We start from the raw sequence: 24,229 nt of genomic DNA, 5'->3' as shown, positions 1-24,229 counted from the left end.
GATAGTAAAGAAGGAAGTGTTATTTACTTCTTCTCATAACACAGGAACTAGGGGCCACCAAATGAAATTAATAGGCAGCAGGTTTAAAACGAACAAAAGGAAGTGTTTTTTTCACACAACGCACCGTCAACTTGTGGAACTCCTTGCCAGAGGATGTTGTGAAGGCCAAGACTATAACAGGGTTCAAAAAGGAACTGGATAAGTTCTTGGAGGATGGGTCCATCAATGGCTATTAGCCAGGATGGGCAGGGATGGTGTCCCTAACCTCTGTTTGCCTGAAGCTGGGAATGGGTAACAGGGGATGGATCACTTGATGATTTACCTGTTCTGTTCATTCCCTCTGGAGCACCTGGCATTGGCCACTGTTGGAAGACAGTACACTGGGCTAGATGGACCTTTGTATGGCCATTCTAACCCCGTTGCTAGGCTCTGTATCGGTTATTCTGTAACCCGTGCAATGCACAGTGTGAGACAAATTGTAGCATCAGTACCTTGGGCTGGGGGTTTTAGGCCCAAATGGCCTTGTTATAAGGCATCAGGAGAAGTCTCTGAGCGGAGCCGACATCCCCGAGTTAGGTTATTAATGACAGAGCTAGCTTACATATTACACAGCCGAAGGACGGGGGGAAGTGCTGTGGGCGCTGGCTGGCAGTCAAGTGTAATTACAAGGGGAAGGGATCGTCGGGGGTCAGTAACTCTGGCTGCTGATTGCGGGGAAGATCTGGGTCTAATATTAACTGGAGTCTCTCTTGTTTGTGTGCTGCAAGTTGAAACCATCCTACATCAAAGGACGGAGGAGCATGCAGGTCCAGCCATGCCAGTGAGAACTCATAGGGCGTGATGTGAAGCCCAGCAGTAATGTCAGGGGACAAAGGACTTAGTCTTACTCCTTTGACTGAGTTCATGATGACTTCATTTGGGGGTCACCGAGGTAGGAATGATTAAACAAGGAATCCAGCGAGGCCTGTCTGTGCAAGGAATGAGTTTCCCTCAGCGATAGGTTCCAGGGTATGGATGCTTCCCCACCGCCCTGGAGATAATTTAACAAGACAATAGATATGCTCAGGGCCCTGCAAGAAGTGCTGCAGTGGGCAAGTGGGGACCTGGGTGTTCACCCCAGACCTGGCTGAGATCATAGGTGAAATGAGGTAGGTGGCTCCACCTTGTCACCTGAAGACGTCCCTCCAAAGTCCAACATTGGCCCTGAGCATCCTGGATGGGATCTGGACCCCAGTGATATCTCTGGCAAAGCTCCCATTGGCATCCGAGGGGGCAGGATTCCCCCATGGCTTGTCCACACTAGATGTGATGTTTCCATTCTGCACACAGCCAAGGCTCGAGAACCTGTGGTTGCTCCTAGGAGCATTTCAGGGTGATGGCTTGGACTCCTAAAGCAACCAGGGCTTTGATCGCTTCGTACATTAGTTGGATACCATAAAAACCAAGATTAGCTTAACCCTGCCCTTGCCCCCTTGTTTCTCCCTTCCCTGCTCATTCCCCGTGCACTTTAATGCTCACTGCTCACGCCGTCATGCCTGCTAGTTTCTGTCATGAAGGAAGTAGGGCTTCCCCCTTCCTGGTGACTGCTGCTGGTCTCCCCTGGCCATGCCCTGCTCTTTCCTGCTGCTGGCAACTGTCTAGGAGAGTCTGCATGGAGATTTTGGGTGTGGCAAACTGGGTGTAACTCTGCAGTGCACCAGCCTGCTACACACTAAGCGTCCGTGTGGACTCTGCTAGCGCGTGCTAACAGTGCAAGGGTGCACATGGCTGTACTCACATTCCAAGCAGCGGTAGGTCTGTGCATGCCAGGGAACTGTGAGTACGTGGCAGCAGGCTCCATGCGGACAGGGCGTGCGTGGCAGGCTGGACGTGCTGAAGATGCACACCTGGGCTTGTCGTGCACCAAGTCTCCGTGTGGACAAGCCCAAAGTCAGTGTCTTGGGTGTGAAGCAGCGTGGGCAACCTTAGCTTGGGCATTTCCTGGCTCAAACCATGCAACTGGAGGCTGAGAGGTTCAAAAATAAGAGCCTAACTCGGAAATCAGTGGCCCGATTGTGAAAAGAACTGAGCAACTAGCAGTTCCCATTGGCTTCAGTGGGAGCTCAGCATGTCTGGAACGGAGATGACTGACGTAGAAGCAGAAGAAATGAGGTGGCATTACGTAGCATACAGCAGTTGGTTAAACCATTACTGGAGTCTGAGTCAAGCTCTGGTGTCTGCCCTCTGACGCAGACAGTGAAAACTTGGAGAGAGTTCTGAAAAGAGCCACAAGAATGATCTGTGAGCCAGAAACCTGGATTTTACCCCATTGGAGCCGCTGGGAGCTCAGCGCTTTGAGAAGTGAGGCCACATTATTTAGGTATCTAAACAGAAATGAAGGCAACTGATTTTGAGACTCATCCCCTGGTGTCCAAAAGCAATACATATATATATATATATATATATATCTATAGAAAAAGAAGAGGAGACCTCAGTTTGCTGCTGGCACCTTGTGTGTGCTTTTATGAAGCTTCCCGATTAAAGCAGGTTTATGACTCTGATAAAAGCCCATTAACGGACTGAAAAGTGGAGAATGCCATAAAGCCCAGGCAGAATGATTCCCTGGGTCTGTCTGTTATGTTGGCACAGAGGGCAGCAGCCATGCTCGTCTGTCACCGCCATGCCTGGCTTGTATCTTCCAGGTTTCACCACAGCCAGCGAACGTGCTCTGGGCTCACAGGTCTTTCCTCGATGGGCTAATAGAGCTGGATTGTGCACGGTCATGTCAGATATCAAATGAGCTACCCCCAGCATTATCCCCGCCGTTGACACGAGAGCTGTGTGCACTAGGCCAGTGAGGTGTAGCCAGTCTAGGATACCCTTCTCCATTTAATAGCTGTCTGCCTGTAGGTCAGCCAGGGGTTATTTGTCACACAAACCAGGAATGCTCACACTCCAGAGCTAGCCAGAGATTTGGATAGATATCGGTTATCTGCATGGGAAGAAGCAAATGTAAAGAAGAGAAATTGTCCTGACCCGGCAGTTTTATGGGCATCTGAGCACACGAGCTTGGCCGGGGGCTGGGCTGACTGAGCGTTTCGCTAAAAGCAAACATTCCCCTCCTCCACCCTAGGCAGCCTTCACTCCAGTGCAGCCCCCTGCTGACTCCCTGCGTCTCCTTGGCCCACTAATGTCTGTAGGTGCCTAACTTCTGCTGAAATCCATGACAGTTAGGAGCCTTTGTGGATCCAGGCCTTCGTGTCTCTGTGCCTCAGATCCCATCTGTGCCATGGGGATAACAGGTCTACCCTGCCTGATGGATGTGTGAGGAAAAACACATTAAATACGGCAAGGTGCTCAGAGAGAAAGAGATCCCTCCCTAGCCTCTCTTCCTGTCTGGCTTTCATGTTGTCAGGGCACACTGACATTTGTGCCCAGCCAGCCAGACACACAGGCTTGACAGGCTGGGATGGTTTCAGTTATTTACCCCTGAGTTTTAGTCATCAAGGAAATACTAACCGGGATTTGGTGTTTACTGGGTGGACAAGCATGGGAAAGGCCAATCAATTTCACGGTGGTCTGGAGCGAAATTGCTGGATAAGCCGATGAGGAATGGGCACCGCTGTGACCTTTCATATCTGGCAGCAGCAGAGAACAGAACATGCTCACCTCTCCCCCTGGTTGGAAATTTATTAAAAAGCCACAGGTCTTTGTTAGATAACCTGTATGTTCCTTCATCATTTTCTGTTCCCTCTTCAATTTATAGATGTCCTGATACTGCTCAGACAGTCCACCTCACATTCACATGCGGGGTGGAGTAAGATTTTTACTTGGGGCTGAGTTTGCTGATATTTGGCTTGCACATGAATGGAGAAGCCTGAATCTTGTTTTCACCCAGAATACGCTTGCAGAGAGAGCAGCGGTTTCCTTGTGTTGAGGTCAGCTTGCCTCAGTGCTGAAACTCCCCTTCATCGAGCAATAACACAGTCATCTAAAAACGTTTGCAGTACATTTCAGGCTGGATAGACCTTTCTTTGGCAAGCTGCCCTGGGTCACAGAGCTGAGATGAACTCTTGTGCAGAGCCGCCATGTGTCCCTGAAAACTGGAAACTTCCCTGTACCAGGGCATGTCCGGGGATCCTTGTTGGTTACGTGCATTTGGTCCCCTGTGTCTCTGACCCCTGCAGACTTCTGCATGAAGGAGCCTCTGCCCAGGGGTGCTGGTGAAACTGAGAAGAGACTGGTGGAGTGTGTATGCATTTCAAGCCTACACCAGGCGGTTGCCCTCTGACACTCCTCCCTAGTCCCAGCAGCATGGCCTCTGGGGGAGTCTCCCCACCCAGTCTCACCAGGGTGACCAGACAGCAAATATGAAAAATCGGGACGAGGGTGAGGGGTAATAGGAGCCTATATAAGAAAAAGACCCAAAAATTGGGACAGTCCCTATAAAATCGGGACATCTGGTCACCCTACTCACCTGCTCGCTCTTCAAGGTAGTCTCTGTAAGGTTACCAGCCTCCCTGCAGAGGTGTAAACATCAGGCTATTTTAAGTGCTGGCAAACATCTGGGTGAGTTTGTTACATTCCCGTTCCAGCTTCCACCTTGACATGCCAGTGACTGAGTGGTAATGCAGACGTGATTCTCTAGGCAGATGCTTGGGCCGTGGTCTGTGGGCAAGGAGGAGTAAGGGTGGAAAGATCTCTTGGGAGCAACATTGTAACACCCCACAGCTTGGTATATGGACTCGTGACTCATGGGCCAGATCCTCCGCTGGAGTAAGTCAGACTAGGCGAAAGTGGAGCTCCGGGGATTTGACCCATTGTCTCCAGTGGAGCTATGTCAGTTCACACCAGCTGGGAACCTGGCCCACGGACGCCAGTGCTGGTGACCTGTTCTACACCAGCTGTGCATCTGCCTCATTTACTCCATGGAGCTACAGCTGATTTCCATCATCTGGGGATCTGGCCCATTGGCTACAATAGAGCTGACCTGGGAGACCTAAGAGTAGAAGCCCCAATCTGGCCCCAAACCAGTGGTCCATGTGCTCCCTGACTGGCGGGGAAGCCTGTTGTCATATAGCCCTATCCTGTTTGTCCAGCAGAATGTAAAGAGCAAAGGTTCCCCTTTAAAAGGCGGGCATCTCAAGTGCAATTCCCCCTCTTCTGACTATCCCCCTTGGCTTTTTGAGCCTTTGAGTGTCTATTCGAGTGTCCCTGGCCCGGAGGAAAGGCACTGATAGCAAATCTCTTTGGAGCACTGCAGGGGTAGTGAGCTACTCCAGGGGTGGGGAAGCGTGGGTGTTCTGAGCAAGGATTCATGTCTTTCTGACTAGCCTCAGAGCAGAGTGTTTCGCACAGACATTTGAAATATGATTTCAAGGAAGGTGCAAGTTAAGGGAGCAGATTATGATGAGATTCCCCACCCAGAGAGGAAGGAAACACATGGCTGAAAATGCATCTTTCCATGATTAAATGTCAGGATGTACCTTGAATTAAGGACAAGGACCGTACCACATTTGCCAATGGCTGGTCTACACTGGGAAATTGCATCTGCCTAGCTACTACACCCCTGAGAGATGTAACTGGACCAACCCAACTCCCGGGGTAGCCAACGTGAGGTCGATGGAGGAATTCTTCCATCCACCTAGCTGCCACCTTTCGGGGCAGCGCATTACCTCTGCTGATGGGAGAACCCTTCCCATCAGCATAGGTAGTGCCTATACTGAAATGCTTGCAGCGTGCAGTGTAGACATACCATAACTGTCAGTCAGGCTTAGAAGAGGATTTGGCTATTATTACATACCATTGTGGGCTTTCAGGGCTTATTTCCTCAATTTCACTGCCAGGGAGACCATGGGCACCTAATCTCAACAGGATGGTTATGAGGTTATAACATGGTGTGATCCTGTCTACAGAAGGGATCTAGGCAGAACACTGTCAGGGCATTATTTTAGAGTAATATGAGCTACCAACACAGTCTGACTTGCTGTGTCGAAGGCAGCTGAAGACTTCCGATGGGTTTCATTGGGTAGATTCTAATTTCCTAATTAATGCTGAACTCTGGAAGTAAGATTCATTCGAGCTATCCTCATCTTTACAATGGGGCACCCTGGCCAAGGCTGTGTCCCTGCTCTCAGGCTCACCCCAAAGACCCTTCTAAACACAAATAGTGGTGCAGAAAAATCCTTGGAACGTTTTAAAAAGGAAATTGTAGTAAATCAGGACATGCAATTTAAAGGGTGCTGCTGTATTAGAGAAGTGGGGTTTTTCAACACTGAAACTGACCATGATCCCTTCCACATTCTTGGAGCATGAAGTGATTTGGTTTGCCTTTCTCAGGGCACATCTACACTGCCCTGCAGTTTGGACTATGGAGTTGTGAATAGCAGCATTTACCAAAGTGCTGCACCGTATCTCCCCGTGTGGATGTGAGCTAAAATTAACTTGTTCAGGGGGTAATCTTCAACGAGCCAGTGGACATTGTTTTCAGAACAGTGGTTCTTGTAGATTCTCCGGTACATCATGTTTTGCAGACAGTGTGGGAAGAATCTATCCTGAATGGAAGTCTGCATGCTGTAGAGGAGCACCTCTGCAGAAGATGATTTTTAGCAGTACAGAGTCTCCAACGAATGAATCACAGTAGCTACAGTGCAGCTAGCTTATGAATAGGGCCCTACCAAATTCACGGCCATTCATCTTCTGCAGAGGTGCTCCTCTACAGCATGCAGACTTCCATTCAGGATAGATTCTTCCCACACTGTCTGCAAAACATGATGTACCGGAGAATCTACAAGAACCACTGTTCTGAAAACAATGTCCGCTGGCTCGTTGAAGATTACCCCCTGAAAAACGCATCACAGACCGTGAAATCTGGTCTCCCTCCATGAAATCTGTTTTTTTGTATGCTTTCACCCTGTACAATACAGATTTCACAGGGGAGACCAGTGTTTCTCAAATTGGGGGTCCTGACCGAAAAGGGAGTTGCAGGGGGTTGTGGTATTGCCACCGCTACTTCTGCGCTGCCTTCACAGCTGGGCGGCCCGAGAGCAGTGGCTGTTGGCCAGATGCCCAGCTCTGAAGGCAGCGCCCCGCCAGCAGCAGCAGCACAGAAGTAAGACTGGCAATACCATCACATGCCATCCTTACTTCTGCGTTGCTGCCTTCAGAGCTGGGCGGCTGGACAGTGGCAGCTACTGACTGAAGCCCCGCTCTGCAGGTAGAGGTGCAGAAGTAAGGGTGTCAATACCATACCATGCCATCCTTTCTTCTGCACCACTCTCCAGCTGCCCAGCTTTGAAGGCACCGCTGCCACCAGCAGCAGCACAGACGTAAGGGTAGCAGTACCACACACCCCCAACCAATAACCTTGCTACATTCCCACAACTGCTTTTTGGGTCGGGACCCCTACAATTACACCACTGTGAAATTTCAGATTTAAATATCTGAAATCATAAAATTAACAATTTTTAAAAGCCTCTGACCGTGACATTGACCAAAATGGACCATGAGTTTGGTACGGCCCTATTTATGAATGACAGCGTTTCAGAAGGGGCATCTTGCTGTTGTCCGTGTGCTCCAGTCCACGTTCAGGAATTATTCTATAGCCCAGACTCTCTTCTATGCCAAGAGTTGCTTGGTGCAGGGTCCTGGCATAAGTTATAGCAGCCTAAAGGCTGTTTTCACTTGTGGCAGCCAGCTGTGGCCCCCAAGGGACTGTACGGGGGCTACAAATCGGTGCAACACAGGGGCACTCCACTCCTATGCTGGGTACCGGCAGGGGAAGTTGGCACAGGAGTCAGCTATGCCAGCATCGCATCCACTGAGAAGTCCCAGATACTGGGGCATTCTTAGCTGTCCAGGTGGAGCCAGATCCCAGCCAGGGTGTATCCCTGTTTTATTCCATTCCATAGATATGCTTATACCACCCTCACACCTGTCGTGGCTGCGCACCTTAGTGGAAAGCTGCTGGAGCAGAGCCTGTAGCCATGGCTCTGCCTCCCTTTGTCCATTCATTATGCACACCTTTTTCCCAGATTACATTACAGAGTTGTGGGTGGTTGGTGTAGTAGCTGGTTCTGCTTGGAGATGGTAGCCTGGCAAAAGGGTGTTACAGAATGGCAGTGAAGAGGTATGATCAAAGGTTGCCATCTCTACAGGCAGAGTTAAGAGTGCAGATTTTTGTGTATGAACTTTCTAGGTTTTTTAATGCTTGAATTGGAGAGGGGTTGGATAGGAGGGGGCTACACCTCTAGGGGAGTGGGAGAGAAGTGCAGCTGCTGGCAGAGAAGATTTTATCCACCAGCAGCTGCAAGTGAAAACTTCTCCATTGCAGGCTAAAGTCTGAAAGAAAAGTGTAGCTCCTGATGGAGAAGGTTTTGCATGCGCCTGGCCCCAGTCAGTCAATCAAGATTCTGTGTGCCCAGCTGTGCCCAATCAGGGTTAGGTGCCCAGTACATACGTTTTCAGTTCTAGCATGAATAATAGTTAAAAGTGACCATCAGTCCAAATTCTGTTTTTTAAATAGCTGTTGCACAAGATCTACTCAGGACTCACCTCTCTTCAAAGACCTGTGTGGAGAAACGTGTTTAAAGCAATAGCTGTGCTGCTCAAAGATTTCCCATTAAAATCTAGATAGAGAACCAAACAAACTGTATAGAAAATCAAAGGACCATAAAAACTATTCCGGTGTGGAATTTAACGCCAATTGGTCACCTACTTTTAGGGGAAACCAGGAATTCCTGACCCATTTCAAGCCCAATTTAAAACTTAGCTCCTGCAAACCTTGTGAGTATTAAAACTTTTCAGGAGAAGGTCAAAAGAATCTTTAATAGTGCATCTCTCTCCTTTCCCACCAGGCTGTAGGAGGCATCTGTATTTACACCTGAAGCGAGTTTTAATTAAGTTCTTCATATGGATTGTCTAGATAATTTCAAAGCCTGCAGTAGATTTTGGATATGTATCTCAAATGCATGTTTGTCTTTGTTGATTTCTAGGTCCGGACTCTCTTTGTGAGCGGCCTTCCCCTGGACATCAAACCACGGGAGCTCTACCTGCTCTTCAGACCCTTCAAGGTACTGTTTTTCTGCTCTGCAGGAGTGCTGGGATCTGAAAACACATGTACTCCTCAGAGGAGCGTATTGTTGTATCTGACACACTTCTCCACTAATGTGGCCATGTCGTTATATAGCTACTGTCAAAAGGGGGTGCAAGCGATGTGAGTAACACACAATGATGACAAATGGCTGAGTATAGAGTGGGGAGAGGTGTCTCAAGGTGTGAGCCAGGGGTCAGGAATAGATTTGGTCTTACTTAACATACTCATTAGACAACTACCAACTGGCCAAGGGTGGGCTTGTGGGATGGGGCTCAGGAGATTTGGGTTCAGTTCGAGGCCTTGCCACAGACTCTCTGTGGGTCATTGGACCAGTCATTGGGGCCTGATGTTCTGTGGAGCTGCAGATCCCATTGACTTGATTTGGGGACGCTCAGCACATCTGACAATCAGCCCTTCATTAATGTGTGCCTCATTTCCTCATCTGTAAAATGGGGTATCATTCTCTCCTTACGTCACAGGTGTGTTGAGAGCCTATATCCATGAATGTCTATGATGCACTCAGATACCGTGCCCTTTGGAGCCACAGAAATGCCTGTTATGGGGTAGTTAGTGGCAGCGATGCCTAGTTCAAACCAGACTCTACTTTACGCTTAAAACAAGAGTTCATCCTCTGCTTTTCCCATGAAGCACAGCATGGCCAAGAGTTGCAAAGGTCGGGCATTTAACTAAGGAACCTGATTTTCAGACATGCTGAGCGTCCAGCACCCTCTATAGACATTGCTGGACACTGCTCAGAACTTTTGAAAATCTGGCTAAGTTTAGATTTCTGTGGTGGGGGTTAATCTTGGCCTGAGATAGAAGTGGGCAACATGTATTTGAACTTGGAATGCATGTGATGTAGCATGGTCTAGTGGTGTTTGGAGCTCATACTGTGCTAACATAAAGGCAAGCTACAGGTGTAAGATTTCTCTACTATATTTGGTGCTAGGTATTGTGATACTAAATATGCCAGGAAGCAGGAATGAATTCAGGCAGTATCATTTATTTAAGGGTCTAGAGAGACTGATTTAAAAGAAAAGATAAAAGCTAACTCTGTATAGTTTGCACTCATACTTGTAAGGTGTAAACACCAGTGGGCAAGGAATTGTTTAAGCTGGTCCAGGGAGGTCAAACTGAAAGTAGTTAGATAATATTAAGGCAACAAGATGGGTGAGTGTTATGGCATGCACTAGGCCACAGACTCCCTGCTGAAAGCCTCAGAGTCCTGCCACACCAGTCCCAGGAAAGGAGCAGTAAAGGAGTCCTCCAAGCAGCCTAGAGTGGCTGCAGAGGGCAGCCAATCAGGGCCCAGGAGGGCAATATTAAAAGGAGTTGCAGTGCAAACCATACTCAGTTCCTTGCTGGAACCAGAGGAGTACACATGGTGCTCCTGGCTGGCCAAAGGGAACTGCAGCACCACGGATAACTCAGTGCTGGCAGGGACTGGGGAACCGAGACCAAGCTCCTGGCTGGCTGCTGGGCCTGAAAGTACCTTTGCCCTGAGGTCAGGGTGAAGCATCGGTGAAGACTGGGGCTGAGGGGAAGTGGCCTAGGGATCTAAAAGTATTTTTTTGTATAGGTACACAATGGTGCGTGGCTGCTATTCTTAGGGTCCCTGAGCTGGGCCCGGGAGTAGAGGGCAGGCCTGGGTCCCCCTGTAGGCCACTGGGGAAGTGGCCCACAATTAGATAATGATAAACGTCCCAGAAGGGGATCTGAACTACTCAGTGGCCCGGCTGGGGTCAGAAGGTTCCAGAGAGGCAAAAAACATTGCCTCCAAGGAGGAAGCCCTGGAGGTATGACCCGACCTGATGCCAGGGCTGGGAATGTTTAAAGATTGCAAATACACCTGACCAGAAGGGGAGCTCATGAGAGGTGGATGCCACGTTGTTACAGTTGATCTTTTATTGGATCAACTTCTGTTGATGAAAGAGACAAGAAATGGAAAACCTGTCTTATGAAAGGAGACTGGAAGAGCTTGGCTTTTTTAGCCTAACCGAAAGAAGGCTGAGGGGAGGTATGATTGCTCTCTATAAATATGTCAGAGGGATAAATACTAGGGAGGGAAAGGAATTAATTAAGCTCAGTACCAATGTGGACACAAGAACAAATGGATATAAACTGGCCAACAGGAAGTTTAGACTTGAAATTAGATGAAGGTTTCCAACCATCACAGGAGTGAAGTTCTGGAACAGCCTTCCAAGGGGAGTAGTGGGGGCAAAAGGCATATCTGGCTTCAAGACTAAGCTTGATAAATTTATGGAGGGGATGCTATGAAAGGATAGCCTAATTTTGGCAATTAATTGATCTTTGACTATTAGTGGTAAGTATGCCCAATGGCCTGTGATGGGATGTTAGATGGGGTGGGATCTGAGTTACTACAGAGAATTCTTTCCTGGGTGCTGGCTGGTGAGTCTTGACCACATGCTCAGGGTTTAGCTGATCGCCATATTTGGGGTCGGGAAGGAATTTTCCTCCAGGGCAGAGTAGCCAGTAACCCAGTGGGCATTCATCTGGGATGTAGGAGATACAGGGTAAGTCCCTACTCTGCCATTCTCCCTCATGCCAGGTGAGTGAGCTGACCACCAGGCTGTTGGCCATTTGGGGGCAGGTTTCTCAATATCTCCTGCTGGAGATGTTCCACTCCATAGGAATAATTAAATTGCCATTGAGACAGAGAAAGCAAGATAGTGATTGGCTCCATAGGCTGACGGTTAGGGCACTCATGTGGTAGACCGAGAGTCAATTCCCTGTGTTTCTCACATTTCAGATGAGTGACCTGACCATCAGCCTGTAGAGTCAGCGTGTCTCTCTCTCTGCCCAGTGAATATGAAATATTGATACCATGTTGTATTACAGGTCCAGTAGGAGAGGTCAAGAAGGCCACCCTTGGATAGCCTGGTAGTCAGGCTACTTAGCTAGTATATGGGAGACCCAGATTCAAGTCCCTGCTTCCAATCAGGCAGAGCAGGGATTTGAACCAGGGTTTGCCACATCTCAGGGGAGCGCCCTGGGTTCAGGCCCTCTCAAAAGGTCTCTGTTTCATCCCCATGCAAAAGAGGGGAAAGTTTGAAATCTTGCTAAGTTTCATGCAGTAAGAAATCTATTTCCACACTAGCTCTATAACAATTCCTTTCCCCACCTACCCCCTCTGTCCAGCTGCCAGTCAATGCCCTTCACTACTCTTATTCACCCCAAGTCCCCTCCATCTACCCAGCCCAGTCCCACAGGGAATTATTCAGCCTCACTCTAGTTGGAAGAGTTCTAAGAGAAACTAACCTGCAAAATTGTGAGAAGATCCCAGCCACTGCCCATCCTTGCCTTCTATGGTTGGTTTTCAGACTTTGCATGAGAAGGAGCAGCTACTGACTTCGTCTCAGCTGTGTCCTCCATACCTCCACTGACCCCTGTGAAGGGGTATCAAACCCTGCACCAGCACAGGAGGGGTTAAGGAGCTGCTTTGGGCTGGAAAGTCTCAGCCCTCCATACCTGCAAACCAAGCCAGGGCTGGAGGAGGAGTTAAAAGGAGGGAACTCCGCTGGGATGGAGGCAACTGGCTGTTGAGTTCCCCAGCACCCAGACAGCCAGCAGTGTCTCTGCCCTTGCAGAAGTAGGACAAGAATCCCCTGGGCTAAGGCGAGGAAAGAGACCGACTTGCACTGGGAACCCAGTGGACTCTGGGGTGGACTGCAATGGTACCAAGGCCCTCGGGATTAGGAGAGGCCAGTATCTTGATGGAAGCTACCTTCAGGTTTTCTTTCTCTTCCTTTCCACCTTTATTAAACCTTCATCCAGTGTCAAGATAAAAGTTACATTAATGGTGTCATGGGGGAAATTTTTTACCCCAAATGCATTCAGAAACCAAGAATAATCCTTCAGTGTTTTAGGTGAAAACACTTTATTTAATGAGCAAATTGAAAGAACTAGCAGGAGTCCCATTCAGCATAAGCCTATATGTAGTTTTCACACATCAGCGTTGATGTGGAGTGGTCAGTGCATACAAAGTCACTGCGTTCTCCATGTTGTTTGCAGTTCTTCTGGTCAAGTATGGCAGCATCCACTGCTGAGTTTGCCAGGTGCTCCAGTGGTGGCTGGTTTTCAGTGGTAGCCAGGGGACAAGAGTGCTGCTTTGATGAGCATGGTGAGATGATGGTTATAGAAGATTTTTCTCTTTATATGTGCACCTACAAGTTCTCCTAGACTGATATGGAACAAGGTGTTTTCTTTGTCTTGGTCAAGTGTGGTGCCTAACAGGATTGTTATTGATCCAAACAATGAGATTTGCAAAGCCAGCAATGTCAAGCATGTTAACGAAAAGAACCACTGGCCACTTATTTATCTTGCACCTGCAGGAGTGCATTCTTGCAAGATGGTCCATGTTATCAGCACCACTTTTAGTACCAGTGTAGTGGAGAATTATGTGGGAAAACTATTTCTTTTTTTGTCGTCATCGGAGATTTGTGGCCTGTCCTGGGGGGCGATCCCTCACTCTCACAGACCTTGGAGGACAGACTAGTCCTTGCTTGCAGATAGCCCCCTCCACCTGAGGCAAGATCCCGATGCCAACTCTGTCCACGAGTCTATTTGGGAGACACCATCGTAGGACCTGGCCACATTGGCCGCACCATTCACCTCCACATCTGCCGGTGTAGTATGTGCCATTGTGTGCCAGCTATGCCCCTCTGCCATGTGCATTGGCCAGGTTGGACAGTCTCTGGGCAGAGGAATGGATGGACATGGGTCTGACATCGGGAATCGTGGCATTCGGAGACCGGTGGGATAGCACTTTGGTCCCTCTGGTCACTCAGTGATGGACGTCAAAGTGGCAGTTCTTCAATGAAGGAACTTCAAAGACAGACTCCGCCGTGAAGTTGCAGAACTGGAATTGATTTGTGGACTGGATGCCATCAGGTTAGGCCTGAATAAAGACTGGGAGTGGTTGGGTCATTGCAGGACCTGAACCTGATTTCCAGAGTGCTGATTTCTCCCTGCTGTTGCTCACACCTTCTTGTCGGCTGTCTGTGGTGAGCCACTCTCTTGCTACTTCAGGAGTTGCTTTTCCTCCCTTGGTGTCCTGCTGTTAATTGATTTGTCTCGTTGGACTGACCTAGTACTTGGTGGAGCACCCCCATCCTTACATGTGTTTGTACCTACTCCTGTGTTTTTCACTTCATGCATCTAATGAAGTGGGTTCTGGCCCACGAAAGCTTATGCCCAAATAAATGTGTTAGTCTCTAAGCCCTGGTGTACACTATGGGATTAGGTAGAATTTAGCCACGTTAGGTCGATTTTAATATGAATGTGTCCACACAACCAATCCCATTCCGTCGACTTAAAGGGCTCTTAAAATTGACTTCTGTACTCCTCCCCAGCAGGGAGAGTAGCACTAAAATCAACCTTGCTCGGTCGAATTTTGGGTAGTGTGGACACAAATCGACAGTATTAGCCTCTGGTAGCTATCCCAGAGTGCTCCATTGTTACTGCTCTGGACAGCACTTTGAACTCCGATGCACTAACCAGGTACACAGGAAAAACCCCTGGAACTTTAGAATTTCATTTCCTGTTTGGTCAGCGTGATGAACTCAGCAGCACTTAGCAGCACAGGTGACCATGCAGTCGTCCCAGAATCGTAGAGCATAGAATGTTTCTACGCTCCCCCTATCATCTCTGTCCCTGAGGTTATTGCAGACTAGAAGGTGAGAAAAATGCACTCGCGATGACATGTTTTCCAAGCTCATGCAGTCCTCCCGCACTGATAGGGCACAGCTTAATGCAGGGAGGCCTTCAGTGGCAGAGGCCAGGAAATAATTAAGTGAGTGCAAAGAGTCGGAGGCAGTACGCGATGCTGAGGCTAATGGGGGAGCAAACGGACACGATGAAGTATCTGTTGAGGGAGCAAATGGACATGATGAAGCGTCTGTTGGAGCTGCAGGAAAGCTAACAAGAGCACAGACCTCCACTGCATCCACTGTATAACCGCCTCCCCTCCTCCCCATGTTCCATAGCCTCCTCACCTACATGCCCAAGAATGCAGGAGGGGAGGGAGGGGAGGCTCTGAACACCCAACCACTCCACTCCAGAGAGTGGCCCAACCAACAGAAGGCTGTCATTCAAACAGTTTGATTTTTAGTGTGGCTACAATAAGCAATGTGGCCTTGTCCTTCCCTCCTCCCCAACCCCACCTGGGCTACCTTGTCTGTTATCTCATTTTTTTTAATTAATAAAGAAAGAACACATGGGTTTGAAACAATAGTGACTTTATTTCGAAGGGGAGAGAGTGGTTGGCTTACAGGGAATTAAAATTAACAAAAGGGGAGGGTTTGCATCAAGGAGAAACACACACAACTGTCACTTGGAAGCCTGGCCAGTCATGAAACTGGTTTTTAAAGCCTCTCTGATGCACAGCATGTCTTGCTGTGCTCTTTTAATCACCCTGGTGTCTGGCTGCTCAAAATCGGACACCAGGTGATTTGCCTCAACCTCCCACCCCACCATAAACGTCTCCCCCTTACTCTCTCAGATATTATGGAGCACACAGCAAGCAGCAATAACAATGGGAATGTTGGTTGTGCTGAGGTCTGACCTAGTCAGCAAACATCACCAGTGAGCTCTTAAACATTCAAAGGCACATCCTACCACCATTCTGCACTTGCTCAGCCTATAATTGAACTGCTCCTTACTACTGTCCAGGCTTCATGAGCCATGGAAGCAAGGGGTAGGCTGGGGTAGGTGCAACCACGTGGTGCTGCCGGCTGGGAGAGCAGCTTGAGACAGAAGCCTCCAGCTTGCATGATATTCCAGACAGGACTGAAACTCCATGAGACAAAGCTTAAAGAAGAGAATGACCTGGAGTCTGTGGCTCCCATTCGGTGCTCTAGGAGGAGGATAGCCATATCTGTCCAGGCGCCCATGATCGACCTCACCAAGGTCTGCCAGGAGTACCCAGGAGACATACAACAGCTATCAGTTCTACTGAACCATCTGCCGCAAAGGCAAGGAGCTGCTGCTGTGTAATAATGCTTTGCCGCATCTGCCAGCTGCACCCAGGAAACGTACGGTGACGGTGAGCTGAGCAGGCTCCATGTTTGCCATGGTATGGCATCTGCATGGGTAACTCCAGGAAAAAAGGTGTGAAACGATTGTATGCTGTTGCTTTCATGGAGGGAGGAGGGCCTGATGACATACCCAAAACCACCCGCAACACTGTTTTTGCCCCATCAGGCATTGGGAGCTTAACCCAGAATTCCAATGGGCAGCAGAGACTGCGGGAACTGTGGAATAGCTACCCACAGTGCACCGCTCTGTAAGTCGATGCTGGCCATGGTAGTGAGGACACACTCCGCCAACTTAATGCGCTTAGTGTGGACAGACACAGTCAACTGTATAAAATCGACCTAATTTTGTAGTGTAGACATACCCTAAGGTGCCACAAGGACTCCTTGTTTTTTTTGCTGATACAGACTAACATGGCTACCACTGAAACTAAGTCATGATGCATCATCAACAGCATTATTATCAACTTGCCCTTCTTTGGAACCTCGGAAACCAGGCTGAGTGGCTTAGCAAACCCAAGCCCTAATGATAGTTATTCTCTGCTGTCATGTGGATGCATCTTATTGAGTATAGTCTGGCTTGTTTCATCAGATTGTTCTAACATAGGTCACATTTTTATTGAGTAGATCTCCACCAGTATTCAGCTAGCTGAAGAAATTATCCCCACCTATATTTCTTCCAGTCTTACACCAGGGCTGAACCATAATCTCCTCATTGTCTGTTCATCAAATTTGTCTTCAATCAACAGAAACAAGGTGTTTCTTTTTTAGAGCAACTCTCAGCATGGTCTGGCACAAAGTCACTATCACATAATACATTGTCATAACACAATAACTTGCTTTCAGAGTTGCAAATCATTTTGATAAGGTCAGAAGCAGAATACTGTGCCGATGTGTTTGCACTCTTGAATCGTGCAGCTCGAGAGTCTCCTGAGTCTGCAGTGTTTGGCGCACAATACCTAGACAGAAAATCCCCTGAACAGTATTATGAAAAGAGAGCCAGCATCAGTCTGCTCTGTTGAGGATACCTGACAAGCCTGGATTTGAAGGGACCAACCTCTCTGGAGTACCTTCTGTATTAGGATGACTGCATACAGCAACCATTGTCACTGCCATTACAATATAAGATACTCTCACTAGAAGAAAATGTGTACATAGAACTACTAAAAATAGAGTATAACAGTGCAACACATTTTCAACACACATATTTTTGATACAGAAAAGATGTTTTTCATGTTAAATTTTTTTAAAAATTGATGAATTGTGTACATGTGCCTAGGTGACAACATCCTAAAACAGCATAGGTGGAGGATCACTAGTTCATGAGTTATCACAAAATGTATGTTTGTGCGGTACAATATTACTCCCACGAATGTGGATGAAGGTTACCACTCAGCTCCTAAAGGAGGTGCTCTGCAAAGATTTGTGACAGACCCTCTCTCTTTTTATGCACACTAATTGTGTGTGTTATCTACAGCATTTCCTGTACTGATGGTATAACCAATGATTCCCTGTTTAAATTGTCTTTCATCCGTTTTCCACTCCCTGAGGGAATTTTGTTAAGAGGGAGACTCCTGGAGTCTTAAATTCCCCAAAGTAATGCAGAGGACACACATTGTATATTGGAGCCCATGGACACAGAGAGTTTCTCTTGAATCCCAAATCTGAGTTAATGTTTCTGTTTGCAGTTTATTAAACTAGGATATAGCCAATACAGTGTTAAACACCCCTCTCTCGTCGTTGTTTACTGATATTTAAAACTCAATATTCAGATTTGCATCTGGTTTTGGACAAAACGGCTGAAGCGTCCCTGTGAAGCTGAGGAAAGTCCATGAATGTATTTGTGCGCCACCTACCACAATGGGGTCCTGGTCCAGGAGTAGGGCTCCAAGCTGCTATTGTAATGCTCCTAATTAATAACAACGTTAATAATTTAAAATACTTTGCCAGACTGTGGAACCCAGTAGCCCCGTCAAAATCCATACGCTTTGCTGAGCTGGGGGATGCTGCAAACGTTGGACTGAATTTTTAAACAAATGAGCTTCAGCTGTAGCCAGGGCTACGCTGGTGGGGAGGGGGTTCGAACTAAGATCTGCAACTTCAGCTACGCTATTTGCATAGTTGAAATTGAAGTATCTTAGTTCGACTTACCTGGCCGTCCTCACGGCAGCGAGTCGACCACCGCAGCTTCCCCATTGACTCTGCTTACTCCTCCTGCCGAGGTGGCGTACAGGCGTAGTTTCGGGGATCGATTTATCGCATCTAGACGAGACACGATAAATCAATCCCCAATACATCGAACACTACCCGCCGATCCAGCGGGCAGTATAGATGTACCCTGTGTTTGCCCTCCTTTTGTGCTCCCTTTTCACAGCTATGCCAGCAACCTCGTTTATTGGCAGGAATGTTCGCAGGAATAGCAAATTGTCCATGAATATTGCACACTATTTGCAGAAAGCCTCTTTTGGCTTTGTAATCCTGAGTACTTTCACTGGATCCCTGATTCTAACAGCTGCACTCCTCTGCTCAGGGAACAGACACACTGTAGGGGAGGTGACAGGCGAAACCTTATTCACACCGAGTTGGATTTTCAAAAGCACCTAAGAGTGCTGAACGTGCAAGACCCGTTGACTTGCAGTGGAACATGGGCTCCTAACTCATGTAGGGCCTCTTGGGAATCTCACCAGAATCTGTCTGGTGAACCTTTGCATATAATGAGTGCTTACGATCAAATCACTTGGGAATTTGGGAAAAGAAAGCGGTGACATGTAAATAAATGATGAAGTATGAGTCACTCCCCTAAGAGCTGAATTCTGTAAAGGGGGCACAGTGAAAGCTAGCAGTCCCTCAGCAGTGCTGCGGAATCTATCGGGTCTTGTTTTGCCTGTTGCATCATCAGTTTCCCCAAGAAAGGCTACTTCATTGATCATTTCATTCACTGCCCATAGACATGATGACAGAAAATGTTGCAATATTTTTTCCTGGCAGAAGACTGAGAAGCTATTTCAGTCTGCCTGATTACATGGGAGGTCCAAATGCTGCATTGATTTACATTTAGCGGCATGACCATGTCACTTTTAACCCTCTCCAGACCCACAGAGTCTCTTAACCCCTCAAGAACTGAATCTTGGATATTGTCTCTTTTAAAATATGAGACCCTATTATCCACATGAGGATCACACTTCAAATATCCACACAGCAGTTCTATGGACTACTGTGGAATTCCAGATGCTGGGATAATCCTAACAAGCTTTCTCTTATTTCTTACTTCACTACAGTCTTAAATTAGAACCACACAAAATGAGCATTTCCAGTTATAAGGAATAATTGGGCACAGGCAGGCGGCTCCAGCTTTTGCAGCTAGAACAGTTGTAAGCACTGAATCCCACAACTTAGGCTCTTTGGGCTTGGCAAAGCTGGGCTTGGCACAGGCCCTGAGGTGGCGGACAAAGGTGGCTATACGCCAGTTCAGCACCTGCAATAATTTAAAGCAACGCCCCTGTGACATACTAGGGGATGATCCAGACTAATGAGTAGCTGTGTCCAGAGGCAGATTATGATTTTGTGGGGCCCCTGGCCAAAGCAAGTGGGGGACTCCTCCCCACTCCTTACGTCTGCAGTCCCTTCCCCTTCTCACACTCCTGCTGGGGAAATGGGGTCGGGATGTGGGGGCTTTCCCTGCTCCGCCTGCCCAGCACTTGTGCTGGGGAGTGGGGTTGGGGTGTGGGGACTTGCCCTGCTCTGCCCACCTGGCGCTTCTGCCATGGGTGAGCTGGACAAGCACCTGCGCGCCGACTCCGCTCCCTAGCACAAGCGCTAGGTGAAGCTGGACAAGCCCCTGTGCCCCGACCCTGTTCCAGGCAGGAGTGTTGGGTGGAGCAAGGGAAGCTCTCATGCCCCAACTCTGCTCCTAGGCAGGAATGCTGAATGGATAAAGTGGGTCGGGGCATAGAGGCGCCTATTTTCCTGGGGCCCCCCAATTGGCCGGGGATCCTGGGCACAGGCCCCGTTGGCCCAGTGGCTAATCTGCCACTGGCTGTGTCACCTCTACTCTGTGATCTGTTGTGTTCTTTACAATTTGCCGCTGTAGCCTCCAGCCTGGCCTGCTCAAAACAGCCTCCAGCATATCAGTCACTCCCAGCTATGTCTGTGTGTGTGCTGGGGCCCAGCTAGCCATGCCTTGGCTGTTACCAGCCTTGATTATACTGCAGGGTGATCCCAACGCACTCCCACTCTTAGATTTCCCCCAGAAGTGTATGTCCTATACTGCCCAGCCCTCTCCTGGACAGTACAAGTTTATATCAAGTCCATTATCTTCTTTGGTAGAAATAATTTGCAGACAACTTGTCACCCTAAATGGAGTTTCCCAAATACTTCAATTTAAACACATTGGATTAGATAAAACAGTCAAATTAGTTTATTAATTACAAAGAGAGATTTTAACTGAGTGCAAGTAATGAGGCATAAAAGTCAGAAATGGTTACGAAAAAAATAAAGATAAGCCCATAGGCATTATCTACACGTACAATGCTACTGCTGCACTGGTGCAGCTCACCACTGTAGCACTTTAGGGAAGACGCCACTGCCCCGATGGGAGAGCTTCTATTGTCAGCGTAGTTAATCCCCCTCTCCGAGAGGCAGTAGCTAAGTCAGCAGGTCTGTAGTGTGGACCTGGCCTAACTTAACAAACTGTTCAATTCAAAGCAATGTTTTCTCACTACATGCTTTTGGCAGTCTTACTGACCAAACTTCTTAGGCCAGGAAACCCTTTCCCCAAAATCCAACAAATGCTTCCTTAGTCTTGTTGCTTCAAGTGCCTTGAATGCAATGGGCTGGGAAGGGGGAGGGCAGGGGCTTTGCCCCTCCTTTTTATATTTTCAGTCCCCCTTTTGGAAAACATTTCCAGCTGGGTACCAGGAGACAAAAGGTCTATATGGAAGGATGTTCCCTGCTGCTTTTTTCTCACCGGTGTAAGGTTCTTTTGTCTCTCTTTCCTGCTTGACGATCCTGTTTACTGCTTAAATGCAAATTAAGCACAGCACTCATCCCTTTATTTGAGACAGACCTGTTTGCCAGCCTCAGTATGGAACATGTGTTAACACCGTACAATGGAATCTTATAACTTCACATATAATCTTGCTACACATTTTACCAGGACAATATTGATGAGCAAATTATGAGTTTTCAGAGGATACTTCACAAGGCATACTTTGTACAAAGATGATTACAATCGTGTGTAGGGTGTGAACACAGGAGTATGTTCTGTCACAACCCACTCCTGTGGGCAGCCCCCAGCACATCCCCTAGGGTGTGGGGGAGTTAATCAGGGCTAGGGTAATCCTCACTTTGGGGAACTGTACAGCCCCTTTGCACTGCTTTGGTAACACCAAGAGCTGTAGCGTGGGCTATTTCTATGCCCAGCAAAGGGGTGTTCTCTGTGCCGTATCCTTTATAGCTGTTGGGCAGCTTACCCCTCCCCATCCTGGGAGCTCTGACCCTGGGAAGGATTATTAGCTGGCTGAGCCATCCCCAAAGTATGCCCACTTCTCTGCCCCACCCCAAGGACCCTTCCTCGGGGTTCTGCAGAAACTGCACCGGAAGCTGGCCTCCTAGGCCTCCTGCCAGCCACCTATGGTGAGATCCAGAGTGCCTCTCCCAGCCTCTGGCTTTCCCTGCCCATTCCCCTGGCCCCTCCCTGCCTCTGTATAACTTCCCTTCCCAGCAGGCCTTGCTGTGGCCTATGGTCCATATGGCTCTGTTCTAGACTGGCACTGCTAATGGCACTCTGCTAGGCCTGTAGCCTGCCTGAAAGGGCCAATATGCCCTGTAAAACGGTGAAAAACAATGCCGAGCCCTACTCCTTTTGCCCTCTTAGCGCTAAGTGCTGACTGTTCGCCACGACCTGGTGAGTGCCTTTTCTAAACAATACTTTTTCTCTTTTCCTGCAGGGTTATGAAGGCTCTCTGATAAAACTCACCTCTAAACAGGTAGAAGCCTAACCAGTGCTCAGAACCTCAGTATCAGTCGTGAGCTGTAAACTGATTAGAAACAGCAAATGATCACGCCTAGCGGCCTCACCACATGCCCAGGTCCAGGATGTTCCCTTGCCCCCAAGCTCCCCGCAGCCTAGCTGCTGCCTGTGCTGAATGCAAGGAGCAGAAGCCTGTACTTCTTGGGGGGAGGGAGAGGAGGTAATTTAGGAATGAGCAGCAAGGTAATGAAGTGCCCCCAACGGGGTATGTACTGCGAAAGTAGCACTGTGTTATGGCCCCAGACCTGTGAGCTCTCCGTGAAGATGCTGCCGAGTCTGTGCTTTCTGTGGACAAGCGGAACCGTGAATCAAATCGAAAACGCTTGGGAGAGGCATGACGAACAGCCCCACCCTCCAGCACACCGCAGTGTTACACTGCAGCGTCTTTACCCTGTAAGGGAAGGCGTGCAGGCCAGCTGGGGCGAGCGGCTCCGGGCAGTACCTGTTCTTTCATTAGCATTCCTAGGGGAAATCAAGCCTTCGGGAAAAGAGCTCGAGTTCAGCCTCACAGATAACGGGATTTTTTCCCTTGCGTACAGGGAGAGCTGCCCGGTGTGGGGAGCATCCCTTAGTCCAGCATCTGGCCCAGCGCAGGGAGAGCCTTGCACTCAGCCGGTTCTTCAGCTCTTTCCCACTACACATAGCCCTAGCCCCAGCAGCAGCATCCTCTGGGCAGAGCTCATAGTTCTGTGCCACAGCTCCCCTGGGATTACCCAGCAGGGAAAATGGAGGGAAGCAAGGATTCAGGAGTAACCTGGAGACTCCAGACTCATCTTCTCTCCCAAGCACCTGGAAGAGAGCAGGAGTCCTGTGGTCGCCCCCAAACACAGCTTTCCTGCTCAGTCATAGCACAGCCCTTCTCGGCCTTGCCTAAGAGGTAGGAGTCCCCGGCCAGTTTGTGGCTGTCCACAGCAGAGCATGACCTAGATGAACGATGGAGGGTCCCTGAAGGCTACACTTTAAGAACATGATTGTAGCAAACTGGGGAAGCCAGTGCTGTTTCAGTTACACTGTACTAGGCCTTTGGGTACACAGTGCACCCCATGTCTCCCCACACTGATCTCAGGCCCTGCACACTTACACCTTCCAGAGGAAGGTGGGGAAGGCAGCAGAGGTTGTGATTTTATAGCAGAGGTGGCCAAAGTGAAGCCCACTGGGCAGATACGGCCCTTGGAGATCTGCAGGGTGGTTCTCAGCTCCCCTCAGCTCTGAAACAGGGAGATGACTGTTGGAGACTACAGGTCCCAAGTATCTTTGGTGGGTGGTAGTGAGCAGGGTCCCTGTATCTGTGAGACGAGGGTGCTGCTCTTTCCCTGAGTCATCCCCTGACCCTCTCCTCTTCTCTTTTCTCCTCAGCCTGTAGGCTTTGTCAGCTTTGACAGTCGCTCAGAAGCAGAAGCTGCTAAGAATGCGCTGAATGTAAGTGCCTGATGCTGTAAGCAACAGTTCCCGTTGGCTGATGCATTCACGCTGTGTGTGGAGGAGGGCTGGGGGGGCAGCATGGGCAGGGGAATGAACTGCAGATGTGCATTGCTTCTATACACACATGGGGTGAGAGATCACCTTGACAGCAGACTAAGGGCTAAGCCCTCTGAAAGTTGCTCCTGAGTTGTGCAAACAAAACATGGAATTCCTCCCGTACGATGCAATGAGATGCTGTATCCAACATTTAGCAAAGTGCAGATATTAATTGCATTGTCATCTTCCATTTTATATCTGTATCCAAAATAGCAAAGAGATTGATTGATTGTACACAGGTTGCTCTTCATAAACATGCTGCTTATTGCCCATGTTTTCATTTTCCTCTGGTGTGCAGGTTTACAGATTTGTATTCTTTTCCCAGGGATTTTAGTTAGATTTACTGATTCACATGGTTTTTGGGTGCTGGGGAAGATCAACATTTTTTCTCCTGTCCTTTTCTATTTCCCCCAGTTCTCAGGGCTTTTCCCCAAATGATTGCCAGTAGTTCTCTAAATTCCTTCAACACGGGGATATATATCATCTGCCCCTGCTGATTTGTAAATATCCCGTTTTCCCCAGTGTTTCCTGCTCTGCTGTTTGTCAACTGCTTAC

At 48.5% G+C, this 24,229-nt stretch overlaps 1 protein-coding gene across 6 annotated transcripts in view; it reads left to right on the top strand.

Annotated features, from left to right (window-relative positions):
* The window catches only part of RBPMS (RNA binding protein, mRNA processing factor), a 124,763-nt gene that overhangs the window by 15,425 nt on the left and 85,109 nt on the right, over positions 1 to 24,229 (top strand). For all 6 annotated transcript variants that reach the window (XM_050945071.1, XM_050945072.1, XM_050945073.1 and 3 more), the window contains exons 2-4: positions 8,973 to 9,050; positions 22,074 to 22,112; positions 23,513 to 23,575. In XM_050945071.1, the coding sequence (XP_050801028.1) occupies positions 8,973 to 9,050; positions 22,074 to 22,112; positions 23,513 to 23,575 (180 nt within the window). The remainder of the gene's footprint in view (positions 1 to 8,972; positions 9,051 to 22,073; positions 22,113 to 23,512; positions 23,576 to 24,229) is intronic.

The sequence above is a fragment of the Gopherus flavomarginatus genome, chromosome 3 (genome assembly GCF_025201925.1).
Source record: "Gopherus flavomarginatus isolate rGopFla2 chromosome 3, rGopFla2.mat.asm, whole genome shotgun sequence".
Classification (NCBI taxonomy): Eukaryota; Metazoa; Chordata; order Testudines; family Testudinidae; genus Gopherus; species Gopherus flavomarginatus.
This window is presented reverse-complemented; position numbering and strand designations above follow the sequence as displayed.